Consider the following 22,503-nt stretch of genomic DNA (forward strand, 5'->3'; position numbering starts at 1 on the left):
CTTCTTGGATTACATTTTTTACTTTACAGAAATAGTGGAAACTTTTAGTATCTTGTTTGAATTAATTAATTTGATTAACCTCAGGTTGAACTGATTATTCAGGAGTATGACATTGCCTCTATCTGAATGGTTTTAGACACGGTTTAGGGTCTGTAAAATTAGCATTCATGCAGGGTTACACATTCACACATCATATATATATATATATTTCTTTTTTCATACTTTTCGCCATTTCCCACGTCAGCGAGGTAGCGTTAAGAACAGAGGACTGGGCCTCTGAGGAAACATCCTCATCCAGCCCCCTTCTCTGTTCCTTCCTTTGGAAAAAAAAAAAAAAAAAGAGGGGAGGATTTCCAGCCCCCCCGCTCCCTTCCCTTTTAGTCGCCTTCCACGACACGCAGGGAATACGTGGGAAGTATTCTTTCTCCCCTATCCCCAGGGAATATAAGTAATGTAAGGGTAAGAGAGATGTGTGGAAATAAAAAGAGCTTGGTTGAGAGAGCAGAAGAGGGTGTTTTGAAATGGTTTGGGCACATGGAGAGAATGAGTGAGGAAAGATTGACCAAGAGGATATATGTGTCGGAGGTGGAGGGAACGAGGAGAAGTGGGAGACCAAATTGGAGGTGGAAAGATGGAGTGAAAAAGATTTTGAGTGATTGGGGCCTGAACATGCAGGAGGGTGAAAGGCAGGAAAGGAATAGAGTGAATTGGATCGATGTGGTATACCGGGGTTGACGTGCTGTCAGTGGATTGAATCAGGGCATGTGAAGCGTCTGGGGTAAACCATGGAAGGCTGTGTGGGGCCTGGATGTGGAAAGGGAGCTATGGTTTCGGGCATTATTGCATGATAGCTAGAGACTGAGTGTGAATGAATGAGGCCTTTGTTGTCTTTTCCTAGCGCTACCCCACACACATGAGGGGGGAGGGGGATGGTATTCCATGTGTGGCGAGGTGGCGATGGGAATGAATAAAGGCAGACAGTGTGAATTGTGTGCATGGGTATATATGTATGTGTCTGTGTGTGTATATATATGTGTACATTGAGATGTATAGGTATGTATATTTGCGTGTGTGGACGTGTGTGTATATACATGTGTATGGGGGTGGGTTGGGCCATTTCTTTCGTCTGTTTCCTTGCGCTACCTCGCAAACGCGGGAGACAGCGACAAAGCAAAAAAAAAATATATATAAATATATATATATATATATATATATATATATATATATATATATATATATATATATATATATATATATTTTTTTTTCTTTTTTTTTTGCTTTGTCGCTGTCTCCCGCGTTTGCGAGGTAGCGCAAGGAAACAGACGAAAGAAATGGCCCAACCCACCCCCATACACATGCCTTGATTCAATCCACTGACAGCACGTCAACCCCGGTATACCACATCACTCCAATTCACTCTATTCTTTGCCCTCCTTTCACCCTCCTGCATGTTCAGGCCCCGATCACACAAAATCTTTTTCACTCCATCTTTCCACCTCCAATTTGGTCTCCCTCTTCTCCTCGTTCCCTCCACCTCCGACACATATATCCTCTTGGTCAATCTTTCCTCACTCATTCTCTCCATGTGACCAAACCATTTCAAAACACCCTCTTCTGCTCTCTCAACCATGCTCTTTTTATTTCCACACATCTCTCTTACCCTTACATTACTTACTCGATCAAACCACCTCACACCACACATTGTCCTCAAACATCTCATTTCCAGCACATCCATCCTCCTGCGCACAACTCTATCCATAGTCCACGCCTCGCAACCATACAACATTGTTGGAACCACTATTCCTTCAAACATACCCATTTTTGCTTTCCGAGATAATGTTCTCGACTTCCACACATTCTTCAAGGCTCCCAGAATTTTCGCCCCCTCCCCCACCCTATGATCCACTTCCGCTTCCATGGTTCCATCCGCTGGAAGGAGGTAAATAAAGTGCGTAAGACAAGGGAGCAAAACATCAGTGAAGGGCGCAAATGGGGAGGTGATAACAAGTAGTGGTGATGTGAGAAGGAGATGGAGTGAGTATTTTGAAGGTTTGTTGAATGTGTTTGATGATAGAGTGGCAGATATAGGGTGTTTTGGTCGAGGTGGTGTGCAAAGTGAGAGGGTTAGGGAAAATGATTTGGTAAACAGAGAAGAGGTAGTAAAAGCTTTGCGGAAGATGAAAGCCGGCAAGGCAGCAGGTTTGGATGGTATTGCAGTGGAATTTATGAAAAAAGGGGGTGACTGTATTATTGACTGGTTGGTAAGGTTATTTAATGTATGTATGACTCCTGGTGAGGTGCCTGAGGATTGGCGGAATGCGTGCATAGTGCCATTGTACAAAGGCAAAGGGGATAAGAGTGAGTGCTCAAATTACAGAGGTATAAGTTTGTTGAATATTCCTGGTAAATTATATGGGAGGGTATTGATTGAGAGGGTGAAGGCATGTACAGAGCATCAGATTGGGGAAGAGCAGTGTGGTTTCAGAAGTGGTAGAGGATGTGTGGATCAGGTGTTTGCTTTGAAGAATGTATGTGAGAAATACTTAGAAAAGCAAATGGATTTGTATGTAGCATTTATGGATCTGGAGAAGGCATATGATAGAGTTGATAGAGATGCTCTGTGGAAGGTATTAAGAATATATGGTGTGGGAGGCAAGTTGTTAAGAGCAGTGAAAAGATTTTTATCGAGGATATTAGGCATGTGTACGTGTAGGAAAAGAGGAAAGTGATTGGTTCTCAGTGAATGTAGGTTTGCAGCAGGGGTGTGTGATGTCTCCATGATTGTTTAATTTGTTTATGGATGGGGTTGTTAGGGAGGTGAATGCAAGAGTTTTAGGAGGGGCAAGTATGCAGTCTGTTGTGGATGAGAGAACTTGGGAAGTGAGTCAGTTGTTGTTCGCTGATAATACAGTGCTGGTGGCTGATTCGAGTGAGAAACTGCAGAAGCTGGTGACTGAGTTAAGGAAAGTGTGTGAAAGAAGAAAGCTGAGAGTAAATGTGAATAAAAGCAATGTTATTAGGTACAGTAGGGTTGAGGGACAATTCATTTAGGAGGTAAGTTTGAATGGAGATAAACTGGAGGAAGTGAAGTGTTTTAGATATCTGGAAGTGGATTTAGCAGCGGATGGAACCATGGAAGCGGAAGTGAATCATAGCGTGGGGGAGGGGGCGAAAGTTCTGGAAGCGTTGAAGAATATGTGAAAGTCGAGAACATTATCTCAGAAAGCAAAAATGGGTATGTTTGAAAGAATAGAGGTTCCAACAATGTTATATGGTTGTGAGGCATGGGCTATGGATACAGTTGTGCGGAGGAGGTTGGATGTGCTGGAAATGAGATGTTTGAGGACAATATGTGGTGTGAGGTGGTTTGATCGAGTAAGTAATAATAGGATACGAGAGATGTGTTGTAATAAAAAGAGTGTGGTTGAGAGAGCAGAAGAGGGTGGATTGAGATGGTTTGGTCACATGGAGAGAATGAGTGAGGAAAGATTGACCAAGAGGATATATGTGTCAGAGGTGGAGGGAACGAGGAGAAGTGGGAGACCAAATTGGAGGTGGAAAGATGGAGTGAAAAAGATTTTGAGCGATCGGAGCCTGAACATGCAGGAGGGTGAAAGGTGTGCAAGGAATAGAGTGAATTGGAACGATGTGGTATACCAGGGTCGACTTGCTGTCAATGGATTGAACCAGGGCACGGGAAGCGTCTGGGGTAAACCATGGAAAGTTCTGTGGGGCCTGGATGTGGAAAGGGAGCTGTGGTTTCAGGCATTATTGCATGACACCTAGAGACTGAGTGTGAACGAATGGGGCATTTGTTGTCTTTTCCTAGCGCTACCTCGCACACATGAGGGGGGAGGGGGATGTTATTCCATGTGTGGCGAGGTGGCGATGGGAATGAATAAAGGCAGACAGTGTGAATTGTGTGCATGTGTATATATGTATGTGTCTGTGTGTGTATATATATGTGTACATTGAGATGTATGGGTATGTATATTTGCGTGTGTGGACGCGTATGTATATACATGTGTATGGGGGTGGGTTGGGCCATTTTTTTCCTCTGTTTCCTTGCGCTGCCTCGCAAACATGGGAGACAGCGACAAAGCAAAATAAGAAAAATAATAATTAATGTATATACATATATATATATATATATATATATATATATATATATTTTTTATTTTTTTATTTTTTTATACTTTGTCGCTGTCTCCCGCGTTTGCGAGGTAGCGCAAGGAAACAGACGAAAGAAATGGCCCAACCCCCCCCCACACACATGCATATACACATGTCCACACACGCAAATACACATACCTACACAGCTTTCCATGGTTTACCCCAGACGCTTCACATGCCTTGATTCAATCCACTGACAGCACGTCAACCCCGGTATACCACATCGCTCCAATTCACTCTATTCCTTGCCCTCCTTTCACCCTCCTGCATGTTCAGGCCCCGATCACACAAAATCTTTTTCACTCCATCTTTCCACCTCCAATTTGGTCTCCCTCTTCTCCTTGCTCCCTCCACCTCCGACACATATATCCTCTTGGTCAATCTTTCCTCACTCATCCTCTCCATGTGCCCAAACCACTTCAAAACACCCTCTTCTGCTCTCTCAACCACGCTCTTTTTATTTCCACACATCTCTCTTACCCTTACGTTACTCACTCGATCAAACCACCTCACACCACACATTGTCCTCAAACATCTCATTTCCAGCACATTCATCCTCCTGCGCACAACTCTATCCATAGCCCACGCCTCGCAACCATACAACATTGTTGGAACCACTATTCCTTCAAACATACCCATTTTTGCTTTCCGAGATAATGTTCTCGACTTCCACACATTCTTCAAGGCCCCCAGAATTTTCGCCCCCTCCCCCACCCTATGATCCACTTCCGCTTCCATGGTTCCATCCGCTGCCAGATCCACTCCCAGATATCTAAAACACTTCACTTCCTCCAGTTTTTCTCCATTCAAACTCACCTCCCAATTGACTTGACCCTCAACCCTACTGTACCTAATAACCTTGCTCTTATTCACATTCACTCTCAACTTTCTTCTTCCACACACTTTACCAAACTCAGTCACCAGCTTCTGCAGTTTCTCACATGAATCAGCCACCAGCGCTGTATCATCAGCGAACAACAACTGACTCACTTCCCAAGCTCTCTCATCCCCAACAGACTTCATACTTGCCCCTCTTTCCAAAACTCTTGCATTTACCTCCCTAACAACCCCATCCATAAACAAATTAAACAACCATGGAGACATCACACACCCCTGTCGCAAACCTACATTCACTGAGAACCAATCACTTTCCTCTCTTCCTACACGTACACATGCCTTACATCCTCGATAAAAACTTTATATATATATATATATATATATATATATATATATATATATATATATATGTGAGAGGCAAGTGTTTTGGGAGCAGCTGAATGAGTGTGTTAGTGGTTTTGATGCATGAGACCGGGTTATAGTGATGGGTGATTTGAATGCAAAGGTGAGTAATGTGGCAGTTGAGGGAATAATTGGTATACATGGGGTGTTCAGTGTTGTAAATGGAAATGGTGAAGAGCTTGTAGATTTATGTGCTGAAAAAGGACTGGTGATTGGGAATACCTGGTTTAAAAAGCGAGATATACATAAGTATACGTATGTAAGTAGGAGAGATGGCCAGAGAGCATTATTGGATTACGTGTTAATTGACAGGCGCGCGAAAGAGAGACTTTTGGATGTTAATGTGCTCAGAGGTGCAACTGGAGGGATGTCTGATCATTATCTTGTGGAGGCTAAGGTGAAGATTTGTATGGGTTTTCAGAAAAGAAGAGTGAATGTTGGGGTGAAGAGGGTGGTGAGAGTAAGTGAGCTTGGGAAAGAGACTTGTGTGAGGAATTACCAGGAGAGACTGAGTACAGAATGGAAAAAGGTGAGAACAATGGAAGTAAGGGGAGTGGGGGAGGAATGGGATGTATTTAGGGAATCAGTGATGGATTGCGCAAAAGATGCTTGTGGCATGAGAAGAGTGGGAGGTGGGTTGATTAGAAAGGGTAGTGAGTGGTGGAATGAAGAAGTAAGATTATTAGTGAAAGAGAAGAGCGAGGCATTTGGACGATTTTTGCAGGGAAAAAATGCAATTGAGTGGGAGATGTATAAAAGAAAGAGACAGGAGGTCAAGAGAAAGGTGCAAGAGGTGAAAAAGAGGGCAAATGAGAGTTTGGGTGAGAGAGTATCATTAAATTTTAGGGAGAATAAAAAGATGTTCTGGAAGGAGGTAAATAAAGTGCGTAAGACAAGGGAGCAAATGGGAACTTCAGTGAAGGGCGCAAATGGGGAGGTGATAAAAAGTAGTGGTGATGTGAGAAGGAGATGGAGTGAGTATTTTAAAGGTTTGTTGAATGTGTTTGATGATAGAGTGGCAGATGTAGGGTGTTTTGGTCGAGGTGGTGTGCAAAGTGAGAGGGTTAGGGAAAATGATTTGGTAAACAGAGAAGAGGTAGTAAAAGCTTTGCGGAAGATGAAAGCCAGCAAGGCAGCAGGTTTGGATGGTATTGCAGTGGAATTTATTAAAAAAGGGGGTGACTGTATTATTGACTGGTTGGTAAGGTTATTTAATGTATGTATGACTCATGGTGAGGTGTCTGAGGATTGGCGGAATGCGTGCATAGTGCCATTGTACAAAGGCAAAGGGGTTAAGAGTGAGTGCTCAAATTACAGAGGTATAAGTTTGTGGAGTATTCCTGGTAAATTATATGGGAGGGTATTGATTGAGAGGGTGAAGGCATGTACAGAGCATCAGATTGGGGAGGAGCAGTGTGGTTTCAGAAGTGGTAGAGGATGTGTGGATCAGGTGTTTGCTTTGAAGAATGTATGTGAGAAATACTTAGAAAAGCAAATGGATTTGTATGTAGCATTTATGGATCTGGAGAAGGCATATGATAGAGTTGATAGAGATGCTCTGTGGAAGGTATTAAGAATATATGGTGTGGGAGGCAAGTTGCTAGAAGCAGTGAAAAGTTTTTATCAAGGATGTAAGGCATGTGTATGTGTAGGAAGAGAGGAAAGTGATTGGTTCTCAGTGAATGTAGGTTTGCGGCAGGGGTATGTGATGTCTCCATGGTTGTTTAATTTGTTTATGGATGGGGTTGTAAGGGAGGTGAATGCAAGAGTTTTGGAAAGAGGGGCAATTATGAAGTCTGTCTCGCGTTTGCAAGGTAGCGCAAGGAAACAGACTAAAGAAATGGCCCAACCCACCCCCATACACATGTATATACATACATTCACACACGCAAATGTACATACCTACACAGCTTTCCATGGTTTACCCCAGACACTTCACATGCCCTGATTCAATCCACTGACAGCACGTCAACCCCGGTATACCACATCGATCCAATTCACTCTATTCCTTGCCCTCCTTTCACCCTCCTGCATGTTCAGGCCCCGATCACACAAAATCTTTTTCACTCCATCTTTCCACCTCCAATTTGGTCTCCCACTTCTCCTCGTTCCCTCCACCTCCGACACATATATCCTCTTGGTCAATCTTTCCTCACTCATTCTCTTCATGTGCCCAAACCATTCAAAATACCCTCTTCTGCTCTCTCAACCACGCTCTTTTTATTTCCACACATCTCTCTTACCCTTACGTTACTTACTCGATCAAACCACCTCACACCACACATTGTCCTCAAACATCTCATTTCCAGCACATCCATCCTCCTGCGCACAACTCTATCCATAGCCCACGCCTCGCAACCATACAACATTGTTGGAACCACTATTCCTTCAAACATACCCATTTTTGCTTTCCGAGATAATGTTCTCGACTTCCACACATTCTTCAAGGCTCCCAGGATTTTCGCCCCCTCCCCCACCCTATGATCCACTTCCGCTTCCATGGTTCCATCCGCTGCCAGATCCACTCCCAGATATCTAAAACACTTTACTTCCTCCAGTTTTTCTCCATTCAAACTTACCTCCCAATTGACTTGACCCTCAACCCTACTGTACCTAATAACCTTGCTCTTATTCACATTTACTTTTAACTTTCTTATTTCACACACTTTACCAAACTCAGTCACCAGCTTCTGCAGTTTCTCACATGAATCAGCCACCAGCGCTGTATCATCAGCGAACAACAACTGACTCACTTCCCAAGCTCTCTCATCCCCAGCAGACTTCATACTTGCCCCTCTTTCCAAAACTCTTGCATTCACCTCCCTAACAACCCCATCCATAAACAAATTAAACAACCATGGAGACATCACACACCCCTGATACACTGATCACTACTACTACACGACAAATGCCATTTCATCTTATCTCAAGACTTTTCATACCTTTGATGCAACTACCATGAATATGACACTGAGCACTTGCTACTCAGTTGTCCTACACTTTCTGCACATTGAAGTACATACCATCACAATATTTTATGGCCTGTGGTTCCAGCCAGTGGATATTGCCAGCTTCTTTTTGTACTACAGGAGCCTCATAAGGATAAAAAGGGATGCCTGGGGTAGGAAGTAAAAAGAAAGTAATACACACACTAGTGAAAAACATCTTTTTCTTGGTTAACTTTAAGATTTTGGTGATATTTATATATAGAATATGTTAATCATATTATGCATTGATTGAATGAAAACTATACGTAGGAGTTTTTCTTACTGTATTATTTGTTTGTTAAACTGAGCCCTTATTTTTAGCAGATTAGTATTTGTTGCGCACATTGATATCATAGTCTTTCACTGATGCTGTCATTATTTAACTAACCACAGATATCTATGTTATCAATTAGAATGGCTTAATAAACATTGCACAGAACAGCTTTTTTAATTGCAGTCATATTTTTTGAGGAAGTATGTTATACACATTCTCTTTAAGAATGATCACTAAGAGGCTGATTGTTGAATATGTCTCAGGCACATAATTCAGGCATATGGACAATTATCTATTTTATAATTGTGAAAATGAAAGGCAGCTTGAAATATGGCAGTTTTTGTAAGGCAGGACTTGTGACTATCATATGATGATAGGTGGATGTAATTTTTTTTTTTTTTTATGAATTGAAATGTGCAGAGATATCAACAGTAACAGTAGGAAGGAGGAAATAGCTTCCCAGTATGTCAGTTGAAGGTAGTTGTAGGTAACAATTGAAATTAAGGATACTATATCATTATGATATTTTGTGAATTTCCTTTAATCAACAGAAATGGTGTTTTCACTAGATTTTCTAGTCATATTGTGTAGAATTTCATCATAGATTATATGAGAATTTCTTGATATCACTGAAAACATCAGTTACAGCTAAAATTAGACATGCTATAATGAAAAATTCATGAGTCAGTTGGATTTGTAAAATATTTTATAAACCCTTGGGCAGCTTGATTCTTATGATAGAGGTCTGTCTGTTGCTGAGATACAGCAGAGAAAAGTGGTGTATGTATTACATTGCTACTTTTGTAAGTGAGATTCATATTCAGCAAACAACAAAAGTCAGATATCACTGGATCACATTCATATTTAATAGATCTTATGTCAGCATTGTTATGGAAGTTACTGATCATGAGCATTATAGTTTTGATATGATATCTGACTGACTTCCATTTCTTTTGGAAAAGGGTGTTATTTAACTGGTTCATACAACCAAGGGGTGCATATGTTTCAGATAGAGGGATTTTTTTGAACAACTTTTATATATGCATTTGTAATATTGACAGTTTCATTATGATAGAATAAAAAGTTTTAGGGCATTTTATATTAAAATCATAATGTTTCACTAACTCTGAGGTACTGTTGAATCGTTCTTTGCCTATCTCTCTTCATTCTTCCCAAGTTGGTGTTCTTTATCTTTGCTTTCTTTAGCCTTGTAACTTTGGTTCATGATCTGGTGTGGCCTCATTACAGGGCGCCATCCTGACGACCATGCTTGCCACTGCGTGCAACTTCTCTAGTAAGTCTGTGGGAATGCTTGTATAAGATTTTCCAAGTTTGTACCTTTTTATTAACATCTCTCCAATTTTTCTCTGCCTTAACTTTGTTCCTGAATATTATCATTCCCATCTTCATCTTTTCCAATTCTGGGTTTACAGGCTGCTGCTGGATCTGCGCTTATGTAGTCACCTGTTTGATTTATACAGGATTGAACAGATAAGACCAACTGAATAGTAAACCTGTATATCCACAGTTATCTTTGGGTATGTTTTAATAGGGATAAACAGGGTTAATATTCAAGATTGGCTCATCTTATTTCGTATTTTGTTACATATCACGGTTTGTCTTTTATCTTTACTACTTTTTAACACGTGTGATGCTTTATTTTGTTCTACTGACCTCTTCTGCTCCGTCTGCGATCTTGGGTACCTGGTCTACAGCCAACAATGTCCATACCTGCATCCTTACCTTGATCCTCACCCTCTTTCCCTGATTCCTAATGTCTGATGCTGATGACTTTTGATTTACCTTCCAACCTGTCTTCCTCTATCATTTGCATTAAACTTATGATATTTTTTTCTCATTCTAGTTTTGTTCACTTTACTTCCTCATTAGTAACCTATATTCCCTTGTCCTTATTAAGTAATGCTTCATAATTTTCATGATTATTTTATCCTTAACACTTCTTCCTGTGTCTCTCTGCCCTCCTACTCCTTATCCTCCTGTTCCTGTCCAAGCCCTTACCGTTGGTTGCCGTGTTGCAGGGTGCGATCCTGACGACAATGCTGGCGACTCGCAACTTCTCCAGTAAGTACGAAGCACAGGGTAAGTGGGCATCCCATTTAGGCGGCAGTGAAACCCTACCCCCTCCCCCAAACTGACTGGCTTCAGGTTCCCCTTCCCCAGTATAGGTATTCCCATTTACTCACCCCAAAACAGTGCTACACATTCCTGTCACAGAATTACTAGTATCTGATAAACTACTATGGCACTTGGTTTGGGATGGGAAGGGCAAATGTGGTCCTCTTGTATCAATAAGAAATTTTCACTTATGTGAATTTTATAAAAGTTTATATTAATCTATTGGCAAAATAAGAAATGCCATAGCACTTAGAGTCCACATGTATTTTGTTTTACGGACCACATAACTCTTTGCCTGACTGGTTAGAGGGAGGATCAGGGGCCCATGGCATAAGCACTCCTTACATAAGATTTTTGCACTCCTTTGGGTCATGATCTTTGTCAAACTGTGAATTATCAGTGTATCTGCCCTAATGGCTTATGGTCATGTTATTCATGGCCTCTACAGTAGAAAATAGAGAGAAACCCTTGTGTTCATGCTTCAAGTGCAATGTCATCTTAGGCACAAACTCCTAACCCATCAAGGTTTCAATACTTCAGCACCAATATGAAAGGACATTGCAGAGGCAAGCCTGAATGAATGGGAGAGCATTTACTTTTAGTTTGTTTATGTTACTACTATATGAATTTAACTAAAATTGAATGACTGATGACTGGTGCACAGTATCTTCTACAAATATTTTGCAAAAACTGAGAGATCTAAAGATAGGACACAATTCATACATGAATATCATTTACAGTAGAGTACTTACTATTTCTCACTCACCCAAAATCATATTAAAGAATAATCAATTATCAGTACCTCTCCATGTAAAAACAGAAACAAAGATATCAGTAATTAATTAGACTTAATTATTGTATTCAGAATACTCTTCAAAAACGATTGAATATAAGCATTGGAAAAAACAGGTGCTCATCGTTTTGATGGTACACATGACTAATGATTGTTTCTTTATGGGAACATGCTTGGTATCTACTATTTCAGACCCAGAGGAAAATAATGTACACGTGATTATTGTAATGATTTAGGATAAAGCCAGGTAATTGTAGTTGTTTTTAACCATTTTCTTGTATTAATGAAAAATTTCTGTTGGATGTTGCCTGACAGTATAAATATATCTATTGATGGTACCTGGTGATGTTTGCTTCCTCATAATGGGATGTCATAATCTTGGTTGAGAGGTGTTAGTTTAGGGAGGGCCATGACAGTGAATAGCTGAGAGCATGCTACTGTGGATAACACCATGGATAAGCTGCACAGCCCTAAGTTAAGAGGGTCCCAAGAAGTGGAAAATAGCACTCTTTTTGCTTCAGTCTATTACCTGAATTATTTTGATTGGTTCCAGCAATAGTAGCATTCTTTGTGCATACTGGTGATGTGCATGGAGACTTGATGAATCTACCCTGTATGCAAAATGAAAAATAAGTATTTTACTGAGCTTGGAAGTAAATGTTTCACTTAAACAAGCTAGGCATGAGTGTTGGATGTGTCTGAGTGATTTCAGAGACTTTATGTATTTGTTTTACCACATGGAAATGGAAAGGAAGTTTATGGTTTTAGGTAGATAAATACATAATATTTAGAAAGATCAGTTGTTTTGTTTTAACCCATTGACTGCATTCACTCTTAAATATGACATTTAATGTGCCGTCAATGTGGCAGTTTTTAGTAAATTGTAAAAAAAATTCTATTGAATTTTTTTTTTTTACTATTTGATAAGAAGGAGAAGCGGGAGAGCAAATTGGAGGTGGAAGAATGGAGTGAAAAAATTTTGAGCAATTGGGGCCTGAACATACAGGAGGGTGAAAGGTTTGCAAGGAATAGAGTGAATTGGAATGATGTGGTATACTGGGGTCGCCATGCTGTCAATGACTTGAACCGGGGTATGTGGAGCATCTGGGGTAAACCATGGAAAGGTCTGTGGGGCCTGGATGTGGAAAGGGAGCTGTGGTGTCAGTGTACTACACATGACAGCTAGAGACTGAGCATGAATAAATGTGGCCTTTTTTTTTTTGTCTCTTCCTAGTGCGACCGCGGGGGAAAGAGGTTTGAATGCTGTTACATGTGTGGTGGGGTGGTGACGGGAATGGATGAAGGCAGCAAGTGTGAGTGTGTACATGTGTATATATATGTATATGTCTGTGTATGTATACATATGTATACATTGAAATGTATATATGTGCGTGGGTGTTTATGTATATATAGGTGTATGTGGGTGGGTTGGGCCATTCCTCGTCTGTTTCCTCTCGCTACCTCGCTAACACGGGAGACAGCGATTAAGTATAATAATAGTAAATAAATAAATATATCAATATTGTAGTACATAACTTACCATGCGATGAGATTATCAAATGAATAGATGTTCAAGCTGTAGCACTGCCAGGTATATGATATAACCCCAGATTGACATAAAGTATACATACACATCACAGTATGCAATCATTTTAATTCTCAGTATGTTCCAGTATTTATCTACTTCCACATACATTATTTGTAAAAGTCTTTATGCATTATCTGTATAAATTTTCTTTACTGCCTGGGCATTGCAAAATGATGTATTATCTCCCTGCAGCATTTTGATCGTTACTTACCTGTTGAATTGAAAATTTATGGGTGAAATATGGAAACATTGTCTTAGTTGCTGAGCCTTAGATTTGAAATGTCCCTGACTGTACTCGCAACCAACTGCCAGAGGTGTCCCATGCTGTATACAACATAGCAGCAGTCAGTGGGTCACTGGAAGCATTTGATTTTGTGTAGGGTGGAATATCAGAGAGAGTTTTGGATAGTTATCAATTTGAATAAGATTATAGGAGGGTACATATATGAATAAAGGTTTGCCATTAGGTCAGATAAGGAAAATATTGTGTATCTATTAACATTTATGCTCGTAAAAAAGAAATTTGTTGAAGTAGAATGGCTTGTTGTATAGTGCCAGCAGCATTTGTAAAGATGTTAAGGAGCAGGAAAATAGATAGGTAAGAGATAAGATTATCATATGGAAGCACATTATAATGAGAAGATGAGTAGTAAAATGGGATTACTAAGTACTAAGTTAACCTTGTCACATGCAAAAAATTATCTAAAACATAATACCAGGAATGCATGAAAGAAAAAAATGGAAATAGGCTTGGCAGGAGACCAAAGATATGCCAGAATAATGAGGTAGGGGAGTATGTGAATCTGAGGGGAATTTGAGGATGGAAGAAGGTTCCAATACAGTGTGAATGATGGTATTTAGGGCTTATTCTTTAGGAACTACCCTGCTGTGTAGTGGGAAAAAGTATGCCATATAAAGATGTGTACTATATGTACATGATTTTCTCTGCTGGTGTTCAGATGTTTAGATTTGATGATACCACTTCTACAATTAATTATGGCAATAATTTTTTTTCATACCTCAAGTCTGAATAGTATCTTCATATTTATCAACATGTTTCTTTTAAAGAAATGGCATTTACATTGATGTATCACTCCATAACATGACAGATACCTTGTAAAATACTTATTTGGAATCATAGCACCAATGAAGTGCAGTAAGTGAAGATTATTGCACTATAAATCTGTGCTTTGTTGTATAGTAGCCATATTTTGCAGTGATTTTTATTCATAGTACATGATCATTTTTAAGTGTGACTGGCTTTTCAGAATACTGTTATTAGTTAACTACAGTACAGTGCACAGTCAAAAATAGTTTTATATAAGAAAGATATATATCAGTATGATAGAAAAGTTCCTGAATTCTTATGCACATCAAACAGGAGTACAGTTTTGACAAGCTATGTAGCCATTAACGGCAAAAAATTAGTCACTAGACTGAGCCTGCAGTCTAATGTGCATCACTGTTTCATATATAAAGTCATGATGAAAGAAGTATAATACCTTATCCCAGAATAATTGAAACTATTAATGGCATCAGTATTTAGATTTTCAATTTCTAGATAAGCTACAAAACTACAAGAAAACTGCAATGCAGTACTTAGACATTTTTGATATCATGTCCATTAAAGTCAACTGTAGAATAATTTCATTTAAAACAGTTTTTGAAATTTGTTTCTGAAGTTGAATACCTCAGTACGTTGAAAATTAATTTTCATTGAGCATCACGTTTACATGAGTTTTTGCTTCATTATCAAATATCCCTGGAGTTGGATAAATCAGTGTCATTTTAGGAATCAGTTTATTGTAGATAATGATCATGCACAACTCATATTTTAACTTTCTGGTAGTAACATTGAAACACATACCATATGATTTGTGAACCTCACAACTTGCCACTTTTCACATTTTTCTTTGTTCATCTATTTGTGTGTAGCAATAGTTCTTTTGATTGATGTTGTTGTGTAGATAAAAATGTGTAGTTTAAAACATAAACTTTATGGGTTGTAATTTCAAGTTTGTGTGTATTGCTGACTTAATTTATGTATTTGTAGCAGTTTTCTAAAATAGATTTTTTTTGTAAATAATTGAACAGCAGATAATGACATAATAGATAATATTTGCCATAACATCCCTCAGTTTAAAAATCTAATATCAGTGTTAACATATAATACTCATCTTAATTTCCCTCTTTTTAAAAAATACACATACCATGTTCAGTGTGATATTTCCACAGATGTGTTCCATGTTATTCCTTTCTGTTATGAAGACTAGAAGCTGCTGTATACATGTACATGAGACAGGAGAACCACATTTACTTCCTGTGACTCATTTCACTAAGGATCACATAGATCAGAAATTGAACACTCTTTGATATAAAGTGGCTTTTGTGTCCCATGTTGCATCTAGCAATATGTGGTAAAACTTATTTCTCATGCATATACAAGAATTTTCTTGGAAGTGCAACCCTTGCTATTATTGACACAACTGGAAACAATTATGAAAAAATATATAAAACAATATGGTTACTAATCATGAAATAACACATGTATTGTTTGTTCCCTTTGTTTCACACACAGATTGTTATGTTGTGATATTTTCTAATTAGATAATAAATTATTATAAGGGAGACTTAACTAGGGTAAGAATTGAGAAAAATGGTGACATCTTTCTGTTATGCCATCACATATTTAAAGATTCTGAGTTTTCATTCTTGACTCAGATTTAAGATAATTTTTGTAAGTAAATTTAGATAATGACCCTTAAGAATCAGAAGAGTGCTGTAGTGTCCACCATGAAAGAGTGCAAGTGCCATTGACCCAAGGGTATCACTGCAGTCCAGGAAGGAATGCCCACACTATCCACTAAATTTGTGTTGTCTGAGTGTACCAGATGTATCAATGGCGTTAGCTTTCAGACTTATTACACTGAAAGATTTTTTATTAGGATGGTGGAATTAGAATTATGGTACTTTATGTCCATTATACAACATGTACAAACTAAATGGCTTTGTGGATAGAGTATTTCATACTTCATGTTAATATGAGGGAGGATAAGATGTATAATTTTCTTGCATTTATAGTCATGGGCTAGTTTCAGAGCAGAAATCATGTAAGTACAAAGGTTAGAAAGGTTAGAGTGAAACAAAATAAGTTATTAGTCATTCATTGCTCCATGTACAGCAGTATTTCACATTATTCACCTGCTTAACTTGTAAATCATTCTGACCAAGAAGACTGGAAAATATGAATTTTGCTTACAAGTGAAAAAGGGTATATATATCAGTACCAGTTAATGACTCGACAGTTAAGCTTAAAACATTGCAAAGAAATTATTCACATCTCATTGTATGGATACACAACCACACACATCTTGATTCAAACCTAGTTGAAAAAATCAGACTGTTTGTGTCTACTATAAAACAGGATATATCATTCAGAACTTCCTGTAGGTGTTGCGAACACTGCACATCTCAGGTGATTCGAAATTGGCACCTCTCTAAGGTACACTTCCATATGTGCTCCTTTATCTTTTAGTGTGCATTGTACCACATTCCTTTTTTTAATAGCTAAACAAAGTCTTTCAGCAGTTTTCTTCTTCATCATTTCTTTTTCCATTTGTCCATTTCCATGCCATCTTCATTGCATTTTTTACTTAATTGCTGTTTCCTTTAAAACAGTACTGTGTCTAACTCATTTATAATCCTTCAATGCTCTTCAAACTTCTGCTATCCATATCTTTGAGTTCTTTTAACTCTCCTTACTCTTCTGGTCCTTCTGTTGTAAATTCTTGTTTCACCTTTGAATGTTAAAATGTTTAGCACTTGAACAAAGTACAAATAGCATTATTCATATCACAAGCCCTTGATTTGTGATGGTTTGAATTACAACATTTCACAGTTTAGACATTGGTTATTTTGGGTACGAGCTTGAATAACAACACATAAGACCTCCTAGTAATGACATATATAAAAAGAAAGATTTTCCATCATTTTAATGTATAAGGTACTCTTTTTCTGTAATAATAATTTTTTTTCATATGTGTTCACAATTCCTGCATTAGCAAGGTAGCACCAGGAACAGATGAAGAAATGATATCATTTGCTCGCACCCACTCATTAGCTGTCATATATAATCCATTGAAACCAGAGCCCCATAGACTTATCAGGCACCATAGACCTTTCTTTGGCTTCCCAACTGCTTCCTCTGGTTTAACCCATTGACAGCACATTTTCCTCTGTAAACCACAGAACTTCAATTTGCTCTGTCCCATGCACACCTGACACCCTATTACATGTTAAGGCCCCAAGCCTTAGAATCATCTTTCATTCTAATCTTCCACCTCCTCCTTGGGTTCCCTTTTTTCCTTGTTCCCTCCCCTTATGATATGTATGCCCTCTCAGTTATCCTTTTATCATTCGTCCTCTTGATATGTCTAGGTCTTTTCAGCACACTTATTTCTGCTCTCTCATTCACTCCTTATTCATCTCTTGTATATCATTTGTAATTTGATCAACTCTCCTACAACAAATACTGTCATCAGAAGTTTTATTTCCAGCATATTCCTTCTTTACATTTATGCTAAAGGCCTGCACATTACATTCATACAGCACCAACAGGACTACTATACCACCAAACATATCAATCTTTGCCCTTAAAGACATTGATCTCTCTTTCTGTGCATTCCTCAGTGTACCAAAGACCTTTGCTTGCCTCACCCACCATATGACTCACTTCACCTCCTATGGTCCCATTCGCTGCCATATCCACTCCCATTTATCTAAAATACTTCACTTCCTGCAAGTTCTGTTTATTGAAACACTCCAGATAACCTGTTTCTTTTCACTGCTAAACCAAATAACATTGCTTTTATTCACATTTACTCTCAACTTCCTCCTTTTACACTTTATTCCAAATTTAGTCACCAGCTTCTGCAGTTTCTCACACAAATCTGCCATCAGTGCTATATCATCAGCAAATATTTGACTCACCTCCCGGGTTCCTCCACCCCCAGCATACTGCATACCTACTCCTCTCTCTATAATCCTTTCATTCACCTCCCACACCACCCTATCTGTAAACAGATTGAATAGCCATGATGACCTCACACCCCCAGAACCACTCACCCTCCTTCCTACATACTCATACAGATGCCTTACACTTTTGATGAAAATTCCTCACTGTTTCTAACGGTTTTCCTCTCACACTGTGTATTCATAGCACCTTCCACAGAGTATCTCTATCAGCTCTATCATATGCTTTCTCCAGATCCATAAATGCTATATTAAATCCTTCTGTTTGTCTAAGTATTTCCTACAACATTCTTCAAAGCAAACACCTGATCCACACATCCTTTACGACTCCTGAAACTACATTTTTTTAACCCAGTCTGATCATCCGTGTTTGCCATCACTTTCTTAATCATCATTCTTCCATACAACATATCAGGGACATTCAACAAACTTATACATCTATGATTTGAACACTCACCTTTATCCCACATGCCTTTATACACTGGCACTCTACAGGCATTCTGCCCGTCCTTATGCATATTCAGATATGTCAGGATATTCTAAGGTACTTTTTACTCACAATGCATTTTATGATGATATCATGGCAAAATACTATTGATTTATAGCCCACCTAATTGCAAAATATGTTTCAATATATATCCTATCCATTGACCATCAGCTTTTAAAGAAAAGCGGGTGTGAATTAATGATCCCCCTTGTTACAGTTATCTCCACTTTTACCCATTGCCAGGAATTTCTTTCCTCTAAAATAAGCATGGTATTTCATTACATCTGCAGATAGTATCATTTTCTGTCATACTGGACAGATATGGTAAGAGAAGCAGAATCACAGCCATTCAATCAGATGAATACACTTACTATATTGAATTAGAAAAAAAATAAAAAAGATTGGCACTTGCTGATGAAAGATTTAGAGCTAAATATTTCTTCAGTATCTTGTTACCTATCGAATGAATTAAAGGCTAAGAAGCAGCACTGGAGTTCTTTAGTTATAGAGACTCTGTTGCCATGGCCACTCCTTTGAGGGAGTTCCTGTTGGAACAGGCATCAGAGATATAGATAGATAGATAGATAGATAGATGAATTAACAGTTATTAAGATATTCACAAAAATAATGGAGAAAATGTGTGGTAGAGATAGACAATTCAGTGAGATAGAACAGCTATTCATTATCCAACTTATGCCTTGTAAAGGACATGGTAATTTGTATTTTCATTACATAAATTGTCTGCAATCATCGTTTTGGGTGCTTATCCATGATTTGATCAGGGTGGGTGAGCAAATTACAAACTCGTCAACATAATGATGAAGATCTCAAAATAAGAGGATATGTAAGAACACTTTGTATCTTAGAGAACCCATGGTATGTATGAACACATTGTACCTTACAGAACCTGTCACTCTTTAGGCATAAGGCATTTGTATGTTAGATTTAATTACTATAGTTAGTCAAATTCCATAAAACCAAATTCATCTGTCAGGGACCATTTTTGAATAAGAATGAATTTATAGTACATGATAAAATAGCTGATTTATAATCATGGGAGTTTTGTTCCCTGAAAGATATTAACATGCCTTTGCAGACAAAGTTTATAATGAACTTATGTCACTGTTTAAGGAAGGTGATGAAATGGACATGTTGTTTCATAGGTCATTGTTGTAAATCATTAAAAACTATAGACATTTCCTTTTGAGGAACTAAAAGAATTATAATAATTGTAAAGATATAGTAAATTACTGTATAGTTTACAGCTAAAGGAGGTGACACTCAGTGACATTGCTCCCCTTTAGATAAGCCCCAGTCCTTTTCATTAGGCTTTTTCTTAACTCATAAACTAACAATTATTTAAAGACATGAATATTATGGAGAAAGTGGATGATAGAGATGGAACAGTTATCTAATACAGGAATGCTTGTAAATGCGGGAAAGTTGGCTCCTGTGGCAGCATATTGTACAGTTTTTCCTTGATACATTTTATGGGATATGTGTTACCTAAGTCTGAACTAATGATTTTTTTTATATATTCACAAAAATAAAAGATGGAACAGCTATTGAATGCTGGAACACTATTGAGCATGGGAAAGCTAGCTCCCATGGTAACACTGAATTTTTCAAATTATATTCATTAAGCAGTATGATAGATTTAATTTTTTGTACATTTTCCTAAACAGTTCTTTTTCTTGAGTTGTTACCTAACTCATAGAATGATAATGATTTAAATATTCACATTGATAACAGAAAATGTTGAAGAAACTAGTTAAGGAGACTAATTATTAAGGCCACCCCCTTTAGGGAGTTTCAGGAGAGAACAGGCATCAAAGATAGAGATAGATATAACAAACAAACATTCCAAACTTTCTTCCATTCTTTGTGCAGTTAGGGGGAGATAATATTGCCAGATCCATATGGCTTAAAGTTTTTAAGATACTTATGGGAATACAGGACAGAAGGCTACCACTGTAAATGTGAAACTAAAGTTATGTAGGAGTTTTGGTGAAGGAAAGAAGTTTATGACTGGAGCCTGAATATTTAGATAAGAATCCTGAAGTTAGAAGGTTGCACACCTCAACATATGTTTACCATGGATATGGCTGACTTATTTTGTTAAAGAAAACTAGCCAAGACATTCATTTGCAAGGAAGAAAAGATTGCTCCAGGGTATGAGGCTGCCAAAGATCACTTAACACTTCTGTTGGGAATGCTGAAGGAGATTTTAAACTCAAGGCCTCATTCGCGTTTCATTAATAGGATCTCAGGGCAAGGTACAATGCCTAATCTATTATTTTCAACAGTTGCTGAATCATTATTCTGTGGGAATGCAGACTAGTGTAATGTCCCTACCTCTCCCTCCTGGCATCACTCACTTAACCTTACCCCACTTCATCACCACCTCAGACACTAATTGCCACATTTTTTAGTAAGTTTTCGTTAAATATGGTCAAAATTGTATGCTAAATTACTTCATGCATACTCCATGCATGCTCATAAAAATAACCCTCATTTTGTAGTGGGATTCAGCTTCTGAATTTATGATGCCAAGACATGCAACATAATGCCCTGTTGTAAATTGGGGGCTCCTCATATTTCGGAAATTAAGATGATTTAATGTATATTCAGGTACTGTTCTTTTGTAACTAACGTGAGTGACTGTTTATGTTCATATCACTTTTGTTAAACCATAAAAATGTGTAAACCTAATTAGAATTCTGCATTGAAATGCATGGAAAAGCTTGATAGGTAAAATTTAATTTCATTAATATTATTAGCAAACAAAGGGAGATATATTGTGATGTACAGAATAAGTAGGGAAGTGTCTGACATATCTGGATTCTCCTTTATTTTCTGGTATTTACCCTTATAAATCATATTTCATATCGGGAATGTGCATGTGTATGTTTGTATAATTACCTATATGTATGGTACAGAAAGGATGTTTTACACTCTTACAACACTCTTGAACTTTCTCTAGTATCATTTAACTTTCTAAACTATGTATGTTGTGTGCATTCACAGTTTTACTCATTTAGTTTATTCTGTGCACCCATTACTCATGTGCCATTCTTTTCTAACAAGTCTCTTGCTTAGATTTCATGTTATAGTCTCTGGGTGTTCTTTTCTGCAACTTTCAAAGCACTGTTCTTTGTTGGTGTTATCAAAATGGTGTATGAACTTAAAGATTGGTTATCAAACTGGTTTATAATCTTGAAGGTTGTAATCAAGTCAACCCTTACTCTTTTTTACTGCTGTGTTGGACAAATTTATGGCTGTTAACCTGTCACTGTAACTCTTTTTTTCTTAATTCTAGCACTATATTTGTTGCCCTCCTATGGACCTTCTCTGTTATTTCTTTGTGCTCTCTAAGTGTGGTAGCCAAAATTGAGAACTATTTTCTAATTTTAGCCTAATATAGGATGTCAACAGTTTCCTGAATATTTCCTTATCGATACATTTGAGTGCAGTTCATCTCCTTTATCATTCACTTAAGGTGGGGCTCTGGTTACACATTTACTACATCCTCTTTTAGTCGATTCCATTCATCTACCACTCTTGTATTGTATATGTATTTCTTTATATATTTTTTTGACAATATTTTGCTTAATATCATCTTATTGAGGTATGGTAGATAGGAGACTTAAGATGACACAATCAGTTTGAAACTGCAAAGAAAAAGCAGATTATGGATAAGTTGAAGGAAAATGAAGAGGACTTAGCACGTTCCAGGAATTAACAGAAAAATTAACCACCATACAGGTTAGAGATGTGTTTGGAAAGGTTACTCAT

General features: G+C 38.1%; 1 protein-coding gene across 19 annotated transcripts in view; it reads left to right on the forward strand.

The window, feature by feature from the left end:
* The window catches only part of CaMKII (Calcium/calmodulin-dependent protein kinase II), a 391,068-nt gene that overhangs the window by 189,177 nt on the left and 179,388 nt on the right, over window positions 1-22,503 (forward strand). For 8 of the 19 annotated variants that reach the window (XM_071686261.1, XM_071686265.1, XM_071686269.1 and 5 more), the window contains one exon: window positions 10,713-10,773. In XM_071686261.1, coding sequence (XP_071542362.1) covers window positions 10,713-10,773 — 61 coding nt within the window. Of the gene's footprint in view, window positions 1-9,921; window positions 9,968-10,712; window positions 10,774-22,503 lie in introns of all 19 variants that reach the window. The other 11 variants (XM_071686262.1, XM_071686272.1, XM_071686267.1 and 8 more) reach the window with 2 other exon arrangements.

The sequence above is a fragment of the Panulirus ornatus genome, chromosome 42 (genome assembly GCF_036320965.1).
Source record: "Panulirus ornatus isolate Po-2019 chromosome 42, ASM3632096v1, whole genome shotgun sequence".
In the NCBI taxonomy this organism is placed as follows: domain Eukaryota; kingdom Metazoa; phylum Arthropoda; class Malacostraca; order Decapoda; family Palinuridae; genus Panulirus; species Panulirus ornatus.